The sequence below is a fragment of the Miscanthus floridulus genome, chromosome 5 (assembly GCF_019320115.1).
Source record: "Miscanthus floridulus cultivar M001 chromosome 5, ASM1932011v1, whole genome shotgun sequence".
NCBI lineage: Eukaryota > Viridiplantae > Streptophyta > Magnoliopsida > Poales > Poaceae > Miscanthus > Miscanthus floridulus.
This window is the reverse complement of record NC_089584.1, coordinates 106943904-106965601: the sequence shown is the minus strand read 5'-3', so window position 1 is coordinate 106965601 and position 21698 is coordinate 106943904. Positions and strand designations below refer to the sequence as shown.

General features: G+C 46.4%; 1 protein-coding gene across 1 annotated transcript; it reads right to left on the bottom strand.

Annotated features, from left to right (window-relative positions):
- Positions 1-8698: 8698 nt before the first annotated feature.
- Positions 8699-10613, bottom strand: LOC136452926 (UDP-glycosyltransferase 88A1-like). Its single transcript, XM_066453500.1, has one exon. It carries the CDS (start codon positions 10419-10421, stop codon positions 8976-8978), a length of 1446 nt encoding a protein of 481 aa, XP_066309597.1. The 5' UTR covers positions 10422-10613; the 3' UTR covers positions 8699-8975.
- Between the last annotated feature and the right edge of the window lie 11085 nt (positions 10614-21698).

Below are 21698 nucleotides of genomic sequence, written 5' to 3'. Positions count from 1 at the left end.
GGTTTGTAAGGTTGCGCTCGGTATAGTGTTGAGGTGGAGCTGCAAGATATCATGCCATTTGTTTGGTGCACATGTTCTATAATTTTGTTTGGCAACTGGTTGGCCATGAGCTACTTAGTTAGGCTGATCCCCCTGATAACATAAATGCTCTTTAATTACTCCTGTTAATCCATCTGTTTTGTGCTACCTCGATGTCACCATTTGGCCACGGATGATTACGACTTGTACTGGTAATTAGGAGCTAAGAAGTCTTTCAGAGCAATTTAATGGAAGCTTCATCGCAAGCTTATGTTGTTAATGTATTGCTTTCCTCATTTGCCTTCATCGAGAAGCTGAGTTAGTTTAGTTAATTTGCAAGCCGGCATTTTCCTTAACTTAGTTTCTTAGTTTTGTTCGATTGATTTGGCTGACATTGAATTTGTAACATGTTTGGAGTAGTAGTCGATTTCTATTGTTATAAACTTTGTTCCTGTGCGATATAGGGTTATCTCCTACGAGTTATCGAGTCTAATGATTCATTGTTGTGTTAAATGTCAAACAACAATTCAGATTATGTTTTTCATCTTACAAGTGTGCTCTATGATTGCACTGCAGACAAAGAAGGGATGTTTTGTCCTGTTGTGATCAACGCTGCCCAAACTGGCAGCGTCGTCGGCTTTGTCCTGCTCTCCAACTGCTGGCAGCCACTACAACCTCCGCTCAAACCGCCGCAAACGGCCACAAAAGGCAAGTTAGAGATATGATTTGTCAATTTGTTGTTTGGATTTGGGGTTTAGTTCTCTTTTTGTCATGTTACAGTGACAGTGAATGGTGGTCCTTACGCACCACGGTCATTCTTGTGGTTAAGTTGCTTGCCTCATCTCTTGCTTTTCACCATGAAATTTTGTATGTATGCTCACCATGAAACTGGTTGGACTTTGTGCTTCTATGTTGCCTTGGTTTTCGCTGATGGACAATCTTGGCTTCGGCATGTGCTTTTGGAAGGTTGTTACTTGGTTGGACTTTGCAGCATTGAAAAGACAAGACAAACTATATTATGGTTGACATGTCTTCCATTCCATTGACAAGTATGGTGTGTCTTCTGTACGGCAGTCAACCATCTAGTTTGTTTTCTTAATGTGTTCACAATAGACCCGCTGTCTCCCCCTTTTGGCAGTTCGCCTTTTGGTGTTCACCACTTATTATCTGAGTTGCCAACTTGATATGCAGGGAGTTCCATCCTCCATTATGTTGACATAAGCCACATGGCTGTGTCAACTCTCTCTTTTTTGTGTGTTGGCTCAGTTTTTAGTTTCCAACAGATTCTAATACAATGTCCTAACTGGTGATTACATTTTGGTATTGCTGCATTACTAATAGCTTTGTCGCTCCTTGAATCAGATGAGCCAGGACCGTGCTTGCTGGGATGATAGAACAACCTCTCTGCTTCTTGACCTAATCATCCAGCAGAAAGACCTCTGTCACTGGAGCGATGCCCACGGTCCAACCTCACTAGGCTGGACCAATATCGTTCATGCCTTCAACAAAGTCACGAACCTCGGGTACAACAAGAAAGTGTGCCAGAACAAGTACAACGAGCTAAAACGTTGTCACTTCAATTGGCGCGACGGCCAGACCCATACTGGGCTAGGCCGTGACCCGCTAATTGGAGAGGTTACAGCTGACCCCGAGTGGTACGGCGCCAGCCCCAGGGTTCTAACTACACACATTTCTTTGATTTTTTTGTAGCAATTAGGTTCCTACTAACTCAGTACTAACTTCGCCATCACTGGAACATGTGCAGGAAAGTAGCCAACCCGCTAGAAACAAGTTCAAACGGCCCCAATGCTATGAGCAACTGATCACGATTTTGGGACGCACCCCACGTGATAGGGGCTAGTTGGTATCGACAGGGGCCATCGACCTAACAAGTCACCCAGTAACGAAAGCCCTCGACTCCTCCATCCTTGTCGGACGAGCCAGTCCTTCCACCTAGTAGTCATCAGCCCTTGAAGCGAGTCCATAGAGAATATTCAGTTAACAGTCCTCGCAGCAAGAAGAGTAGCCAAACTCCATCCATAGAAGAGTGCCTTGAAGACCTGGGCAAATTTCTCAGAGAGGCTAGGTCCCAGAAGGCCCATCGTAACGCCGATTCTCAGGAGTTGACGCAAGTCCAGGACATTCTGATTCAAGATGGTATCAGCGAGGCTGATGCAGTATTCGTGCAAGTCCTAAACCTTTGCAGAGATAGGCTCCATCGTCAGGGTTTTCTTAAAATGAAATCTAAAGAGGGCCGGCTGAACTGGATCAATGTGACGTGGGACTTTGTGTGCTCCAATAAGTCCCAGTGATCAGCACATTTCTTGTTTTTTCTACTATTTGTGGATATCCAGCATGTGCATGTTGAGTTCCTTCTGTTCGTTGTTTTGTTATGTTCATTTTTTTTTTGCATTAACAAAGACATTGCATGTATCACCTATCTGTTGAGTGCATGTCGTTGTCTCGTGTTTTGAATAAAAAATTTGTGTACTGCTGTGAGTGTTGTAAGACATTATGCATGTATCACTTTTCTCTTGTACATCCCAACCTGTTTTCACGGTGCTACCTAGTTTAGGTATCTTTATATGTTCACTTATTTCCACATGTTTTGTTCCTAAAATCTGCATTACAATCTGACTAGTTTCTGCCCATTTGCAGGTAGCATCATGAGCAGCATGAGCAGCACTGATGAGTCGTCGTACAACGACACTTACAGTGATGGACCGAGCACTGTGACCATGGCAAATTCATCCTGCTGAAAGGTATTATGTCACAGGAAAGGCCTGAGGTAAATCCTCCTTGTCCCATTCCTAAGCTTTCTGGAGCCCAATGGATGCAGCTTACCCTTGTCGACCATACCAAATGTTTAGACAGTTTGCGCATGCCGCGTGATGTCTTCCTGCATTTGCATGAAACCCTACTGTCGTTTGGCCTGCCAGCAATAGATAAGTGCACCTCGGTAGAAGCTCTAGGCATGTACATCTGGACCTGTGGCCACCAATCGTCTAGTAGAGAGTGCAAGGATAGGTTTGAAAGGTCTTTAGATACAGTTAGCGGGAAGATTACAGTAGTTGTAGAGGTCATGTATAGGTGGGCAAGGATAGGTTTGAAAGATTGAGGTTAACCATGAAGCAAAGGCTAATTTCTACAATAGGAAAGGCGAAACAACAATTAATGTTTGTGCCATCGTGGATATGGATGGACGTTTCACATACGTGGGGGCTGGGAAGGCGGGGGCATGTCATGACATGGCGGTGTTGAAAGATTGTTAGGACGATGCTTCGTTCCCACATCCCCCACCAGGTTTGTGATTCCTTGCTGTTCACATTCCTTATTTGTTTGCTTGTAGTAGATGCATTGAAACATACTTGTGTTCAATTTGCTAAGACAACTGATGGTTGTATACTGTCTCCTAACAAAATTTGCAATTTGATTTCTCGTTGTTTTCATCGCTTGTAGGCCGGTACTACCTGGCGGACGCAGGTTACAAGGAGATGGCAGGTTACATGACCCCCTACAGAAACACAAGGTATCACATCAACAACTTTAGGGGCATAGATATGCAACAATTATAGAGGGAGGAGAAATTCAACTACATTCATGCGAAGTTGTGGAATGTAATTGAAAGGAGGTTTGGGGTGATGAAAGAACGTTGGCAGATTATGGACGGGATGCCATACTGCAGTAGGATGAAGCAGGCTATGATAATCATTTCATGCTTTGCTTTAGATAATTTTTTGTGGATGTGTAAGTACGGCGTAGATCCACCCGCCTATAAGTTGCCGGAGTGGGTTGACCTAAATCTGGGAACCCCTATCTCTGGACTTAGGGAGTTAATATCCATGGCGGTGTGGAGCAGTGTCTGATTTAGGTCAAGGCTGTTGTTTTAGAAACCAGTAGCTGTAGGTACAATTCCATGGCAGTCTTGTCGTGTACATGTGTAAGGATTTGTGGGACTGTGTTCGTTTCAAAAATTGGTTTATGGGAATATCATATTGGGTTTATTAGTGTATGAGGAATTATAGTGACAGAACTACAAGTGCCAAGTTCTATAGTGTTTGGTGATGTGTTGAAATACTCTGGTTTATTTGTCTACGGACAATGGACTAGTTGCTACACTGTTTCTGTGATTCACCATGGGAAGCAGTGGAGCAGATACAGCTTAGGCTTGGCTTTCTTCAAGGATTCTATTCCTCAGAGGTATGATTGCATCATATTTGTTACTTTTTTGGTCATATGGATGATTGAACCAGAGGTAATATGAGTCTGCAACTGGCTAGGCTGCAGGTAAAGAATAAGAGAAGCTTCCAGTTGATGGAAGAAGACGTGCTTCGTGCTTCTCAAGTTGTGCTTCCGGTTGCAAAGGTTATGATATCCATGGCACAAGTGCATTTTAGCCTTGCAAGTTCCAGTTGTAGTTACCTAACATTTATCCATGTTTGTCCTGAAAGCAGTGTTCCCTTTCTGTAATATTAGTTCTTACCTTTTGTGATACTATATTTCTGAAAAGGTGTTCCAAGTGGTCGGGCCAATCCTGGTGTGGTTCCAGGTGCAGGAATAGATGCCTTTGATGCCTTGCGACAGCTTCAACATGTACTAACTATGCATCTTCGTACATACAAATAAGTAATGAGCCTGTAGTCAGTGTTTTCCTAAACGCTAAATGGTAAACAGTCGGTCATCTACCGTTTAACCATTATTCGGGAAAAACGTCATATTAAACGGGCTAAACGACCAATTAAACGGGGTAAACGGGTGATTAAAGGGAAGCAGTGCACCACCGTGTAGCGTTTACACGGTGTTTAAACGGGCTAAACGGCCGTTTAGGCGAACAGTGCCTGTAGTTAACTTACTGTGATTTGTCGTCATCAATTTCAAGCACTGCTCCAGTTGGACCAGAAGGTGCTACTGTTGTTAGCAAATCCGAAGTTGGCTCAATATATGAGGTTTGGCTCAATACTGTAAGGTGGATAAGTGCTCATGCTGTGTTCCATTTGGTACAGTATGGCCAAATATCAAGAAGCAAATCCTGGAGTATTCACCATTGTGACTTTCCCTTTCTTATTTGCTGTCAGGTTTGGTGATTGGGGCCATGGAATTTGTTTGTTACTTGCAACGCTTTATCTGATATTCTGGGAGAAGAAACTAGCTTCATAGGTTTGTGCACTAGTCCTGATTGCATTTTGCTTCACTTATCTGTGTATCTGTAGTACTACAATTCTATGACAGTGAATGGAGACCCTGAGTGCATTCCTTCACGCGCTGCAGCTTCACTGGGTGGAGTTTCAGAACAAGTTCTATGAAGACGATGGTTACAAGTTCGCCCCATTCTCCTTCGCACTGGTTCATGAGGAGGAAGATTGAGCTCGTCCCAGCATTTGTATTTATTGTAGCGATGTAAAATCTATCTTTGGTGGCCTTTGTTCCCAGAACAAATAATTTTTTCATCTGTTGTCTCGGATAGATCATAAACCTCAGTCCCTTTTGATTTGTTTAAACAGTAGACCTGACGGGCATGTAGCCTCATTACGTGACAAACTGTTCCAGCTCTTGAGTTGTAAACTGTAAACTATTGGTTGAAACTGTAAAACAGCATGATCTAGAAATGCATGGTAGTTTGAATTTGAAAGTTTGAAATGAGCATGAGTAACAATTGGTTGGCGCCAATTTTTGAACGCCTGCACATTAGCTGCTGGCTGGAGGATGCTGGCTACGGCTAGAGGCTGGAATTGGTTGGCTGGTCCAGCCCCAGCACCAGCCTGCGTGCCAAACGGGGTGTTTGACCTTGAGATTTCCTCGATCTAGTGTAGAAGTGGAACTCGACGCCCTATTCGTCTGAACTGATCAACCGTGCCATTTTAGTAAAACAATAATGTTTTTCTCTCGTAACAAATTAGTATTAACTTTTTTCAGCCATCCAAACAGAACGGAGTTCTACTTAGCTACTTGCGTTAAAATAATATATCAGTGGACCGGGAGTTCCGGCGTTTGTAGTTTCGACAACCAAAACCAAGACTCTGAGATCTAAAGACAACGATCTTGTATTGGTTACAAGAGGGACAAGTATATTTGACTATATATACATGTACATCAGAAATGTTTAGTACTATTTGGCTAAAACTATAGTGACCAATTCACAATCAAAGTCCATGCTCGCTTGACTTGAACCCAAATAGTTTCACCATAAGGGCACTCACAATGCAAGAAATTATCCGCAGTTTCTATAGCATAGGACATCGTACCAAGAAACTATCTTTCTCAGTGCAAAATTTTTTATAGGATAGGACATAAATAGTGATAGAAACCATGTTTGCTCTCTCAATGGGCTACGAGTAGTTTCTTATCTATCGATAACCGTGAAGACCTAGATTCTTAGTTAGACCTAGTTTCTTGGATTTTTTCTCTCTCCTCATTAAGGCCTCGTTTGGCTTACCTTAAAAGTCGACTTGTTCGGCTTCTTTTTTTTAGGCGGAACCGTGTTTTTCTCTCACAATAATTCAGTTTTAGCTTATTTTTTCAGCCAATTTCAGCCAAGCGACCGGGGCCTAAATCATTTGCCACATCAACAAATTGCATATGTGACTTTGCAATTAATATCTATAGAAAGTACCATAGTTTTTTTGCATGGGTAGTGCCCTAAGGAATTTAACCATCTGAGCTATGCCCAATTTACAACTCTATTATACTTTTAGGCTGCTTTTGGAAAGTAGAAATTTCATAGAAATTCAACAAGAATAAATTTATTTTCATAGAAAAAAAACTCAAGAAATAGCAAACTTTCCTGCAGTCCAAAGAGGGCCTTAAATGATATAAATGCAAAGGTGAAAAATGTTCATTATTCAATTTGTAAACTATCACTTAAAAACTAATATTTTAATAGCATCGTGTGCCAAGCTATTTTTTTTTAAATAACCTTTTCGTCAAGCCAAGAGACATGCGGTATAAATAACCCAATTCCATCATACAACAAGTATTGACGTGACTAAGTATATATACACACGATGACAACACCGTGAACACTTTCTACGTTTGTTGCTGACGTGGCATAGGCTTAGTGAGGCCGTCTTGCTTGGCGTCACTGTTCTAGACATTTTTTTGTCAATTCAAAGTGAAGGACCTAGGAACCTCTAAAAAACTTGAAAATTTTCATTCAGATGCTAAATACTCCCTCCATCACAAATTATAAGACGTTTGACTTTTTTGACCTCAAGTTTGACCACTCGTCTTATTCAAAAAAATTATGCAAACATAGTCAAATTTAAGTCATTCTTGAAGAACTTTTATTAATAAAACAAGCCACGACAAAAGAAGTGATATTTTGCACAAATTTTTTAATAAAACGAGTGGTCAAACTTGGTGTCAAAAAAGTCAAACGTCTTATAATTTGGGATGGATTGAGTATCAAACATGACCTATTTTCTTGGATTTGGAGTCTCATATCATTTTAAAATTTTAAAGTATTTTTTAATCCTATAATTGAGCTTTCGGTTATGCTATTTTTTTTCTTTTCGATCCAAAACAAAGGACATCATGGACCTCTAAATTTTGCAATTTTTAAGTAGATGGGAGCTTTTGTCGTTGTGAAATTAATTTTTTATACATTCCACCCACTCGCTCTTGTCATCCTGCTTACTTACTTATGCTCGTATGGTTAGCACACTCTGTTTTGTTTTCTTCTGTTATGGGAGCTGCATCTCCATTTTGCTCAAGCTTGCGCTGTCAAGTCTCCAGTGTGTTCACCGACTTCTAGAAGACAGTAATTTGTAACCAAGCAGCTAGCTCTCCTCGGTCTTTTTCTTTCTCCTTGCTATACAAGCAGATGGAGTAAACTTTAGGAGGAGCTAAACAAGACAGCAGTACTCCTACTAGTTGGTGTGAAGTTTTGTTGGGCCTATCTGAAAGATGGTAAGTTAGGCAGTACCTGCTAGTGAAACTCTGGTTGCCGTCAGTTCCTGGAATGGATATACGGTCATTCATTTTGAAACTAGTGCTTCCTTAGGAAAAGATTGAATCAATATTTTGCCAAGTGATGTAAGGCCCTGTTTAGTTCCCAAAATTTTTTACATAGTACCCGTCACATCGAATCTTGCAGCACATGCATGGAGTACTAAATGTAGACGAAAAAAAAACTAATTGCACAGTTGGGTGAGAAATCGCGAGACGAAACTTTCGAACCTAATTAGTTCATAATTAGACACTAATTGCCAAATACAAACAAACGGGCTACAGTACCCAAAACCAAAAATTTTTGGCTTCTAAATGCGGCCTAAATTGTCATTTTGAAGTCAAATGGTACTTCCCTCGTCCAGTTAGCACTGTACAAATTTTTCACGGTACATAAATTCCCTCGACTCTGTTTTACAAGTGAACCACACATCGGTGATGTAGAGACTTGCTCGATGTAGTTCACAATTAAAACCACATATTTGACGTGTGCTCCATTTTAGTTTTGGGACCTCTATGTCATCTTGCTTGAGCCATTTGTTATTTCACCTACAAGGAAGTCAAGAGTGCCTCAAAATTTTGGTTGAACTTTATCACAGTGTGATTCTTCCTTTTGATGCACTGCCCTTGCAGTTGCAGGAGATGAGTTTCTTGCAATTGAACATAATGACAGGTTCTGTACATAATGGCAGGTGGCTGCAAATGAGGCTGCACCAATTGGGGGAGACTCTGCTGCTAGGACTTTCAACCAAATGTTATCCTCTGAAGAAATGCAAGATCAGCTGGAGAAATTCAGTCTCACAGATGTGATGGAACAAAAGTTCCTGTCCGGTGAAGGCACTGAACATTTTTCGATCGATAATGATTGGTCTAGAGAAGCTAACTATGACGCAGAGAAGTATTTCGAAAGGCACAAAATGGTTAACTCGACAACAGGGAAGAGTAAACGAGGAATGACAAAATGCTGGAGAGTGGCTAAAGATTCGTCACTCCCTCCCCGAGCAAGTAGTGAGCTACTCATTAATATTCTTAACATCTGACAAGAATTGGAGAAATGCCGCCTGTGACGATCCCCCGTCCTCCAACGCCGCGTGTGCCTCTTTCTTCAGCTCTGCTGCTCGCGTCCTAATCTCCCTCCCCTCCTCGGACTCCAACACAAGCCTCACCTTCGTCTCTATCTCCTCAGCCTTGATGAAACCTGTGTTGTACCCCTCCAGCTCCAGCCCGATGCCCATGGCCTCGGTCATAAGTACCTTGTTGATCTTCTGCTCTGCGTCCAGTGGCCAGCACAGCATCGGCACCCCCGCTGCGATGGCCTCAAGCGTCGAGTTCCACCCGCAGTGGGTGACAAACGCGCCAATAGCTGGGTTGTTGAGCACATCCACCTGCGGTGCCCACGACTTGATGACGAGGCCGCGGTCCCTGGTCCGCTCCAAGAACCCCTCCGGCAGGAGGGTGTCAAGGTCCGGCTCCGGGCGTGGCTCCCAGAATCGTTTCGGGTCGCTGGCCGGCGTGCGCACCACCCACAGGAACCGTTGCCCGGACTTCTCTAGGCCAGCGGCGATCCCCTTAAGCTGCTCCTCGGACAGCAAGCCCCTGCTCCCCCAGCAGAGGAACACGACGCTGCGCTCCGGTTGTGCGTCGAGCCAGGTGAGGCACTCGTGCCTCTCCGCTTCCTCTCTGTGCGTCCCGCCCTCGCCAGCCAACGGCCCGACGGAGTAAACAGGAGGCAACACTTTGCCGGGGACGCACAGCGGGTCGCTGAACGCCTGCAGGGCCCGGCCCTCCAGTGAGTAGAAAGTGTTGATCAGGACGCCCCGGGTGTCCGTGTTGCGCTTCCAGATCTCCGTCATGGTCTTGCACACCTCGTCCTCCGGGTCCTCGAGCATCTCCCTGAGGATATGGGACGCCGGCATCGGCGGGACGCCAAGGAACTCGATGGGCGTGTCTCCAAGCTCCTTCAGGCCCGTTTGCCGACCGGCAAGCAGCGCCGCCGTCTGGGTTAGGACGGCCAGAGCTCCAGCGCTCGCCGCGAAGAACGTGTAGACGGGGACGCCCACCTTTGCGGCCACGTCGATGGCGTCGGTGCAGAACATGTCGATGACGAGGGAGTGCAGGCGCTCCCGGGGAATGGAGCGGAGGAAGCTCTCGAGCTTGTCGTTGAACTGGCCCAGCAGCTCCAGCATGAGGAGGAAAGGGTGCTTGGTGGCGCTGGCGAAGTCAGGGGGCGGGATCGGCGGGAGGAGGTGGAAGGTGATGGACGGGTTGGAGGCGGCGAGGCCCTCGATGAAGCTGGCGCCGGGGGCGATCGACTTGATGGGCGGCTCCAGGAGCACCATGGTGACGTCGTAGCCGTGGTGGAGGAAGACCTTGGCGAGCTGCGTCATCGGCCCGACGTGCCCGGCGCCGCCGCAGGGATACAGAACGACGGTCTGCTTCGCGGATACTACGCTGTCCATGTCAGCGGCCGGCGCGCTGGTCGGTCAATTATTGGAGGCAACGAAAATACACTAGCTGTGCTGTGGTGTGGCTTCGGAGCTGCTGCGCAAATGGGTGCCTGCGGGGCCCAATTTTATAGCTGAGCAGCCTTGCCGCCCAAGCACCAACCTATATTTACCATCGCTGCACTCCACGGAGATGGAGGCATACACCCCTGAGACTGAGCTGCTTGCGTTTGGATGCCAACTGGTACTACGTGTAGGAACGGTGGAAGTTGCCTCTGCTGACAAACTGGTAGTGCTGAGTTTTGCAGTTTTTTAGAACAAAAGGCAAGACTCACGCACCGCGTACAGAGTTTTTCAGTTTGAGAACCAAAGCCAAGGCCGTGTTTAGTTGCACCCAAAACGTCAAATTTTTTAAGATTCCCTTTCATATCGAATCTTTGGACGAATGCATGAAGCATTAAATATAAATAAAAAATAAAACTAACGAAATCCACGAGACGAATCTTTTAAGCCTAATTAGACTATGATTGGACAATAATTGCTAAATAACTACGAAAACACTACAGTAGCGTTTTGCCAAAAAATTTGGCATCCAAACTGGCCCCAAGACTCACCTAGCTTACAGATCAAGGAACTGAGTGTCTGAGTCCTAATTGAACTCCTAAATAAACTATCGTGATCCAGGTCAAAGTCAAAGTGAGCAGTGGCCCTGGGCATGGGAGATGGTCGATGCTTCCTAGATATATCCACCAGCTGAAGGCGATAGAACACTTGTCCGAAGTTTGAATGGTAGTTAGAGGAGGTTGGCTATGCTTGCACTACAAGCATCACAGAGTATAAATAAAAGAAGTAACAGATGGATAGTAGTCCATCGCTACCACTTTTTTGTGTTCGAACATTCATTTCAGGTACGTTATATATATGAATTTAAAAAAAATGTGGTGGAAGCAATAAGGCTCTGAGTTGGACATTTGGCTAAACAAATAGTCCACCTATTAGCTCTTATATCAAACAGGCTCCGAGTTCAAGCATCCGAGCATGCTGTATAGCTGCGGAGAAGACAAACCATCTTTTATTGTCCAGTCGTCAATGCTTGAATTTTCTTCGATGCGATGATTTTCCATTGAAATCATGACTAGCAGTAGTAAAATCGGTGCTTGGATCCAGAGGTAGCAATGAATTAACATCCCGTAGGATGAATTCGCATAAGGATAGGCAATCAGAGGGAAGTAAATGATTAAGCTAAAAATATTTTTTAACACTTCCCTCTACATAAAATCCAATTAGCTCACATTTTGAGTTCTGGATACAACACTACATCTCCACTAAAACTGATGTCTACAAAAAACCGTAACTTGGACTGACCTCAAACTTTGTGACATTAAAATATATAAAACTTATGGACTATCACAACTGAAATCACGCTGATCGGAGATCTAGGGCACGTTTGCGACCCTGGCCCGGAGGTCCGGCTGCGCCCGTGGGCTGCAAGTTGCCATGTTTATTGTCGATGGCCCGCAAGGGAGCCTGGCTTCGCAGAGCAACACTCGACCTCTCCGCCTGGCTCTCTGGAAACGACCGAAACCCTCGTTTCTTCCGAGCCGCGCTCGTCTGCGACGCACGCGGGCGATTTTGGGCGGCGGTGGGGTGGCTCGCGCGGGCTCTGGCGGGAAGGGGAAACGTCTTCGCGCGCGTCCCCGCTCTCCGCTCCCGCTCTGGCCGCCGCGCGCGAAGCGAAATGGCGGCGATTTCGCCGGCCTTTATATACGGGTTCCCACTCTCCACTCTCTCCTTCTTCCACTCGGTGCTTGCTCTTCCACCTCCCTCGTGAGAGACCGGCGGTGAGTTGTGGTGCGTGGCGGCGGCGGCGACGACCTCCGGCTGGTTGTGGGTTAGGTCACCGGCGCCGAGTTTCTTCGCCGCTTCCCCGCTCCGGCTGCTGCTGGGACTCCGTGGCAGCGGTGTTCCTCTTCTTCTCCGTCCGCATCTGCTTCGTCTTTTTCCCGATCTGCATCCTCTACTTCCAGATCTGCCTCCTCTCCGTTGTTTGGACCCCGAGCCAAGGTGAAATCGACCCCTAATCTTCTTTTTTGTGGTGCTTCTCGAACCTATTAGGGTTTCTTGTTCGTTGCTGTTCATGATCTGTTAGGGTTTCATACTTGTTATAACTGCTTCATGCTCCTATTAGGGTTACTTGTACCTTGCTGTTCTTGATCTGTTGGGCTCGTGATCTGTTAGGGTTGTTGATCTGTTTCAGATTTGTATTATACCTTGCTGTTCATAACTGTTTGATGCAGTTGTTAGTGTTACTTGTACCTTGCTGTTCTTGATCTGAGTTTTTTGTTCCATCATTGGTCGATGATGTTGTCCACATAGTACTGGGAGGCATCACATAAAGATGCAGCCGTGCTTTTGTTGGCATGCATTCATTTCACAGTCATGTTGATGCCTAGCAGGGCTCATTAACTGAAATCATGTTACATTTTTACATGCTTGTAGATGGATCTGCCTTTAAGCCGTGACATGCTGTGTAGGAAGACAACTGCCTTGACTGTTGTTATGGTTACCTTTGTATCCACTAGGCTGAAAAGGAAAACCCCTGAACCTGAAACCCCATTGCCTGATCCTATAGCACTAGCCCTGATTAGGGAAGAAAATGAACAGCATAGACAGAGAACACTGAGAATGATATACAATTCCACTGATTCAGAGTGTATTTCTATGATTAGGATGAAGAGAGTTGCTTTTTTTAAGTTAGTGAGAACTTTTAGAGAGAGGAGTCATGTCACTGATAGGGAGGGGGTGTCAGTAGAAGAGCAGGTTACCATGTTTTTACATGTTGTAGGGCACAACCAAAGATTTAGGGTTGTCCACCAGTCCTTTAGGAGGTCCATCCAAACTGTCCATAAGCACTTCCATCAGGTGTTGTATGCTGTGGGTGAGCTTAGGAATGAAATGATAAAGCCAGCTAGCACTACCACTCACCCAAAGATTCTTGGAAGCCATACATGAAATCCATATTTTAAGGTAATTGTATACCCTGGGTTCATTAGTTACATTAGACCTATTGCAATGACTGACACACTCTCACAGTAGATGTCTTGTGTAGGTAAAATGTTCTTGGTAGATGCTGGGTATGCATGCAAAAATGGTTTCCTACCTCCCTACAGGGGGGTTAGGTACCATTTGTCTGAGTATGGCCCAAGGAACAGGCCCACCAATGCAAGGGAGCTCTACAACCTTAGGCACTCATCACTTAGAGTGACTGTGGAGAGGGCTATAGGTGCACTGAAGGGCAGGTTTAGGATCTTGGACAACAAACCCTTCCACAAGTATAGGACACAAGTGAAGCTTGTAGTTGCCTGTGTCATTTTGCATAACTGGATCCTAGGTTTTGGCATTGATGAAGTAGTTCCTGATGAGGAAGGTTTCACTACTTCTGCTGATCCAACCAACCTGCCCCCAGCCCATCTGGACCAAGACTCTGTTGACATGGCTGAAATAAGAGATGCCATTTGCAATGCTATGTGGGAAGGGAGGGGAACAAACACTAGTTGATGTAATATGTTCTTGATTTTAGTTTCTGTACCCTGCTATGGAACTCATGTGTGTCATGCTGATGTAATAATTTGGTGGACAAAGCTGAGACCAATTTTATGCCTCATTCATTCTGTTCTTGAAACATTCTATTCTTCATGATCTGTTAGTCTGTGGTTAGTTCATATAACTGTTAATATTATTGTCAGCCTGCTCTTGACTAATTCTGTTGTTGATTTCATTACATGCCAGTCCTAGGATGGATTCAGGTGCATTTGAGGGTGGGTTTGTTGCTAGTACTTCAGTGATGGAGCAGCTCATCAATGGTGGTTCTGCCCCTATTGTAGCTAGTGCTGGTGCTAGTGCTACTGCCCCTGTTGCAGCTGGTGCTGGTGCTGGTGCTGCTCCAGGTGCAGCAAACCCTATTGATGTTGATGTTCCTGTAGCTGGGAATGGGGCTGTGAGGGCAATGAGGTGGACCAACACCACCTCTGGCTTTGTGCTAAGGAGGATGGTTGCCCTTGTTAGTGATGGTAGCAGGCCTGAGAAGGTTTTCAAGGACAAAGATGTGAATTCTGTGGCCAAAGCCCTCAAGCAGTTCTATGGGGAGGTTGTTAGCCCAACTCAAGTGTACAACCACTTGAGGAAGTGGAGGCAGAAATGGGCTAGGGTGAGCAAGTTGAAGGACCTTAGTGCTGCTCTTTGGGATGACCAGGCTCATGCTATCATGCTTGAGCAAGAGCACTACCTTGGCCACTGCAAGGTAGTAGTTTGATCTCGTCTTTGCCTTGACTACCTACATTTGCCTTTCTTAAACTACATTTGCCCAACTCTGCAGGACTATCCTAAAGATGCAGAGTTTCTTAATTGCCCTATTAGGTTCTACACTGAGATGGAGGCTATCTTTGCTAATGCCATGGCCACAGGCAAGTTTGCACTTGGGTCTGGTGAAGCTTTAGGGCAGAACCAGGCTGACAGTGTTGGTGCCAAGGCTGATGGTCCTCCTTTGACCCACACCACAGTTCCTAGTGAACAGGGAGGGGATAGCAAGGCCACTGAACTGCTTCCTACCTCCTCAGCTGCTGGCCCAAAGAGGAAGAGAGGGAACTTCTCTGAGGAGGAGATGCTCATGTTGACTAACATGTCAGATGCTGTGAACAATGTGGCCAATGCTCTTAGGGAGACCAGACTTGCCCATATTGATGCCAATCTGTACCTTGCTATGATGGAGATGCCTGGCTTCAGTGAGGAGGCACTTATTATTGCCTACACCTTCCTCCTGGACAACAAGGCCCAAGGCAGGGGCTTTGTGAACATAAGTGATGCCCATAGGGCCCTTTGGCTTAGGACCTTCCTAGCAAAAAACTACTATGTGTTCACCTGGGCTGCAAGGCTGTTGCTAAAATGCTATCATCTTGATCTTGTTTATGGTTGTAGTTGGTCTATCACTCAAGCTATTCATGTGCCACAGCTGTTGTTTTAATTAGGCCAATGATGACACAATAGGATGACTGCATTAGCTGGCTACATGCTTTCTGTTAACTTGTTGCCCTTCTCGGCTTGCCAAGGCTGATGGTTGTTGTATTTTGGCCAATGATGACACAATGGATCGATGCATTAGTTGGCTACATATCATTTTGCTGTCTCTTATCTGTTTCTATGAACTTTTTCATTTGTTGCCTTCAAAACTTGACTGACCCATGCTTCTGTTCTTCTTTACTGACTTTGATTATCCCATGTAGCCAGTAATGCCATGAATTGTTAAATTAGCATGTCTGAGGCCAACTATTTCATGCTGAAACTTTGATTTGTTGTTGTAACGGTTATGGAAGAGCAACCTCATTCTCCTTTCATTCATGTCCATTTCTGTTTGTCGTTATGGGCCTGGCCGACCATAGCCAAATGATAAACACTATCTCGGTGTGGTAGTTGGTGGTGGTTAGCCTCTCAGACTGGCTGCCTCTTCGATGACAAACACAGCCTCGTCTGAGCCAGGCTCGCCTAGGCTTGGGCCAGTTGGGCTGGCCAGGCCGGCCAGGTACAGGGTCGCAAACACGCCCCTAGAGATTGAGATATAAAAACAACAAGCATACTATGCCAAATGGTGACGAGAGTCGATTAGTCATATTTGAATATTCTAAGCAACTTCATAAGCCGTAAAAGAAATCAGGACTAGTAGTAGGGTCAAACCGATGAGTTGATGTTGTGCTACAACAAAACCATAGTGTTCTAACATCGAAACCTTGACTGGCATCACTCTCACCGCTTGTTCTCCATCATGGCCAAGAGCAGCCCCGTCTTCAATAGCTAGGGGCTATCCCGGTGGAAGCTTCATGCATGTTTTCCAATGGGGATGATGACATCCCAACTTCTCCATCATTGGCCTCGGCTTCGATAGCTTCGTTGATGTCTAGGGATGGGCAGCTGCCTAGGTTCTGAGCTATCCAGCAACACCCTACCCAATTTGGCCATGACCTAGAGGCGTATGTTGATGAACTAGAAATCAAAACCAGAAAGGACAAGACAGCCTCCGGAGTCTTTGAATAAAAGCTCATCCATCCCTATACATCTCTGATGCAGTCACGGATGAAGAGGATGCCCTGCTAGATAGTGTGGATCTTGGATGGAACACTACGGGAAACTGGCACTTTGCTGAGTGTCTGTGGCACTCGGCAAAGCCCAAAATACACTCGATAAAGGCTTTGCCGAGTGCCGCACTCGGTAAAGGGCACTCGGCAAAGAATTAATCGGCAAAGAAGCCTTTGCCGAGTGCTTTTTATCGGGCACTCGGCAAAGCCTTTGCCGAGTGCCGGAAAAGCACTCGGCAAAGATTTACACTGGGCAAAATGAAAATACGAAAAAAAACAAAAAATAATAGCAAAGTTTTTTTTTTGGGGAAGGCTGCCACCGGCCAGCGCCCGTCCCTCCAGCGCCACCGGCCATCGAAGTTGCTGCATTTTTTGCGCAAAATTCGCGGCTAATGCGGTGTCGACGAAATATGGTCGGTAGTCTACCTAGGGGTATGCCCAAGGTAGTAGATTATCGGCAGACAGATACGCAAGCCACAAACAAGATGGTGACGCAAGACAGACACGAGGTTTTATCCAGGTTCGGTCGCCCAGAAGGCGTAATACCTACGTCCTACGTCTGATTTGTATTGATGTATGTCAATGAGAGATGTTTTTTAGAGGAATCCCCTGCCCGCCTTATATAGTCCAAGGGGCAGGGTTACAGATCTGGAAACTAATCCTAGCCAGTTACAATTGCCATATGTGGCCGGATAAGGATTCCTATTCTAACCGACCAGGATCTTGCTTGATCGCCAAATCCGCCTTGACTCCTTGTGCGGGACTCCGATCAGGTTGGCTAGGCCGCACATCGTCTTTTGGTGGACCGGACCCATCGATCCGGGCTGGCCCAAGCTTAGCCGTAAGGGTATAGGGGTTAATACCCCCACAGCTAGTCCCCGAGCACCATGTATTATGCTACGACACGCCATTTTAACCTTCTCCGACAAGTAAGGCTTGAGTCCTTGACATCTCTGACCACCATCATCACCGGAGAAGTAAGTTATCCGAAGAATGTATGGTGCTCTTAAGAAAAAAGAAAAAGATTTCCGTCCTGAGAAGTGTGCCCACTTGTATTTCTAAAAAGAAATGTAAGCAGTCTTGAAGCATAGCGTCCTTGAACGTCAGAGGCATAGGGGTCGAAAAACAAACACATTCACCGTAAGGTGAAGTGTGCCCACTTAGTCCCCAAGCCTGGTAGTAGGTGATGCAGGCACGTGGTGCCAGGGTCTAAAAAGAATTCACAGTTAAGTTGAGAACCCAATTGTCGTACAAACAAAAATGAGATGCACCGGCAGGTGCATCGTACCGACGTAGTCCCTGAGCTTGCTGGAAGGCGAGGTATGAGCCTTGTAGCAAGGTCTAAATAAATGTCTCTCAACTGTATGTGAGTACAAATCACATGTAGCTGAGGAGAACCATTCTCCGAGCAGTGGTCGGGACAGTCCCCGAGCACATTAATAATCCTTACAATCATTAAAAGCACAGGGGTCGATTAAAACACATTCACCGCAAGGTGAAGTGTGCCCACTTAGTCCCCGAGCCTGGTAGTAGGTGACGCAGGCACATGGCGCCAGGGTCTAAAAAGAATTCCTAGTTAAGTTGAGAACCCAATTGTCATACAAACAAAAATGAGATGCACCGGCAGGTGCATCATACCGACGTAGTCCCCGAGCTTGCTGGAAGGCGAGGTATGAGCCTTGTAGCAAGGTCTAAATAAATGTCTCTCAACTGTATGTGAGTACAAATCACATGTAGCCGAGGAGAACCATTCTCCGAGCAGTGGTCGGGACAGTCCCCGAGCACATAAGTTGTCGGAGCAGTCCCCAAGCACGGCAGTGATCAGAGCAATCCCCGAGCACGGTAGTGGTCTAGGTAGTCCACGAGCACGGCAGTGGTCTAGGTAGTCCCTGAGCACGGTAGTGGTCTGGGCAGTCCTCGAGCATTGCAGTGGTCTGGGCAGTCCTCGAGCATTGTAGTAGTCTGATCTATCCTTAAGCACAAAACATGCAGCGAAAATACAAACACCGCTTGTAATATTATTTGGTGTATTTATTTATCTCCTTTCTCTGTCAAGTCCAGTCTAATACGTCTGGTCAAAAAAGCAGACAGGTATAGTACGTCACTCTATCTTCTTGCTCTTTTCTGGCAAACAGTCGCTTGGCACCTATATGGAGGTGCGTCAGTGTGGGCCCTCTTACACTATCAACGAAGAGGCGCGTACACTGGTAATGATGGGGCACATTTATTGGCATAGATCTCGAGGTTGTGTGAACAACCGTCTGCGGCGCGTGCGCACGTCTCCCAAGAATCTTGGGCGGACGAAACGACGAAGCTCTTTGTTATTTATAATATAGATCTGGTAAGTTACTTTTACCGATCCCCATTGTCATTCGCCGCCGCAACCTTCTTCTTCCTCTTGCCGAACCCTATTCCTCCGACAATCATCACCAATCCCCTCGCCACCACATCCACCCCCTTAGTAAGGATAGACTAATGGCGAAAAGAGACGCCTAGAAGAAAGGCGGAGTCATGGTGAAGGAGTGGTGGAAATCAAGGAGCAATGAGCAGACCATCGAAGACCTCATCGCCATGGGAGTGCTCCACAACAAGGCACTCGTGGGATGGCGTGCGCCAAAAGGAGAAAGCTTCCTCGATCCACAACTAGGTGAGATTGTGGTTTTCGAGGATTTCTTCAAGCAGGGTTTTGGGGTTCCAGTGCACCCTTTCCTTTAGGGTCTCTGCTTGTATTACGAGATTGGGATTTGCAATCTGCATCCCAACTCGATTCTTCTTGTCTCCACCTTCATCCATCTCTGCGAGGCCTATGGTGGCTTCTAGCCCCATTTCGACCTCTTTTGCCACCTGTTCTGTCTGTGGAAGAAAGGGAGTGGTGGCTCGAAGATAGCCGGAGGCGTCTACCTCAATCTGTGCGACAGTATGAAAGCCCAATACTTACACTACCCCTGGAACACCTCACTGGACGAGTGGTACAAGAAGTGGTTCTACATCCGTGAAGAGCCGAACACAATCACCCTGTGCGACATGGGGCTGATTCTAGAGAAGAAGAATAGCTGGTCGGAGAAGCCCGAGTACTTGGAGCAGATCGCAGAACTGCTCGGGATGATCCCGTGGGGAAGGCTAGATGGCCCAAGCATGGTCGGGAACTTCATCAGCTAAAGAATCCAGCCCTGCTAGAAGAGGGTACATCCTGGCTTCGAGTACCAGGGAAGCGCAGATCCAACAAGGACCAGGAAAGAGGCGCTCAACAAGATAGAAATCAAGGCCAGGATTGGGGAGCTATTCAACCTGGCCGATCCCAATTATGTCAGGTTAAACGACATCGAGCACGCCTTCAAGCTGGCCTGACCTCCCCCAAAGGTAAATGATACTTCCTTGTACCTGTAGAATCATGTTGTAACAAGAAATTGACTGTTGCCTCCTTTATGTTTCTCAGAGTAATGGTCGTGACCAGGCAACAGTGTTCGTGTCTCCGCCCCCTGGTGTGGATTGGCCGCAAGTTATCGGCCTAGCCGCCCAGACCAGCGCCAGGACCGAAGACGTCCACTGGGCGGCACTCAAGGTTGTGGAGGATGCATCGACTAGAGCTGCTGGCAAGCGACCGGCTGCCAACAAACGGCGCCAAGCCATCTTCCCCCTTTCAGACGACGAAGCAGAGGATGCGGACATCTTCCGGCTTGTCCCTCGAAAGCGGAGGAGACAAATGGGGTCAATGGAGCAGGGTGGCTCCTCTGTGCCAGCAGTGATCGCGTCACCAACCACTGCAACATAGAGGACAAGTGAGGGAAGTGTCGAGCATCAAACCCCAGCGCCAGTGCCGGTCATCAGAAAAGACTCGGTGGACCCCACCGAGCACGTGGAGCAGGCGCGATCGAAGAGACGCTCCTTTGCCACATCATTCCGTGCCTCCAAGCTATAAGTATCTGTAACTTTAATATAAGCTTATAATTTGTATTGAATATTATTGTCTTCTGAACTTTTCCCTAGTGTATTAGGTCGGCGTCCACCAAAAATCCCGACCAGCTAGCCGGATGCGGCATGGCTTCGCTAGTACTAGTGGAAAGAGCTGCTCAGCGGTCAGTTGTGGAGGGACCTGAAGAAGAAATTCCACCAGAGCCTCAGCAGACGGGCGACCAGACATCAGTCCCCGAGCAGCTGGTCAAGAAGACAGCCGAGCAAAGTACAAGTGCTCCGAGCACAAACCCTGCTGAAGCAGGTACCTTGGCGCCAAAGGAACCAGTCCAGGCCAAGGAGCAGCAACCGAGGTTGGCATAGAGCATGCTAGCTGATGCTATGGTTCGTGGGAAAGCCATGGTGGTCGCGGTGACTATAGACTCCAGACCGGCACCGCCCCCTGAACAAGAGGCCGAAGAGGATGAAGTAGAAGAAATCTTGGGCCGTCCCCAAGATAAACGACAACATATATATGTGTTGCGCTGGCGGAACGACGAGTGGGTTATACATGAAGAAATCCCAGAGGTCGAAGAGACCCTAAGAGTCGAACGGGCGACAAAGCGTATGGTGACAGAAGTCCAGGTATGTTTGGCTTGACCACTTGACCCTGTTATTTAGTCAGTTTGTCTAACTTAGCTTGTTTATATGCAGGACCTGATGAAGACCGCGAAGTACCGAAAGAGGTGCTTCGACCAGATTGAGGGAATCACGGCGAATAATAAAGAACTGGCGGCTGAGGTGGAACACTTGCACCGCCAACTTGAAGCCACCAACCAGGAGAGGGCAGAGCTAGAGGCACAGAACCGAAACCTGGTCGGCCAGCTTAATAACAAAGAGCAGGAAAAAATAAGTAAGTTGTCACTTTATCACAGTAGGTGTGTAACATGTATTGTTGCGTTGTTGGTAGTGATAGCTGTAATGCAGGCTTAGAAGCTGAAGTAACCCGCCTCCAAGAGGGGAATAGCCACATGACTGCAGAGTGCGGTCGTCTGAAGGAGGACAATGAGAAACTGGCACGCAACCAGTCTCAACTCTAGGACCACACCACCAAAATGAAGGAGGAACTAAAAAGTAAGTATTCCAGACCACCTTTCTCATTTGTTGCCCGCGTTGTCTTATCGTGCCATTACATTTGATGTCTTGTGCGTTGTTCAGTTTTAAAAGTCAATGCCAAGAGGCATCTAGAAGCCGTGATCAAAGAGCGTGACGGCTG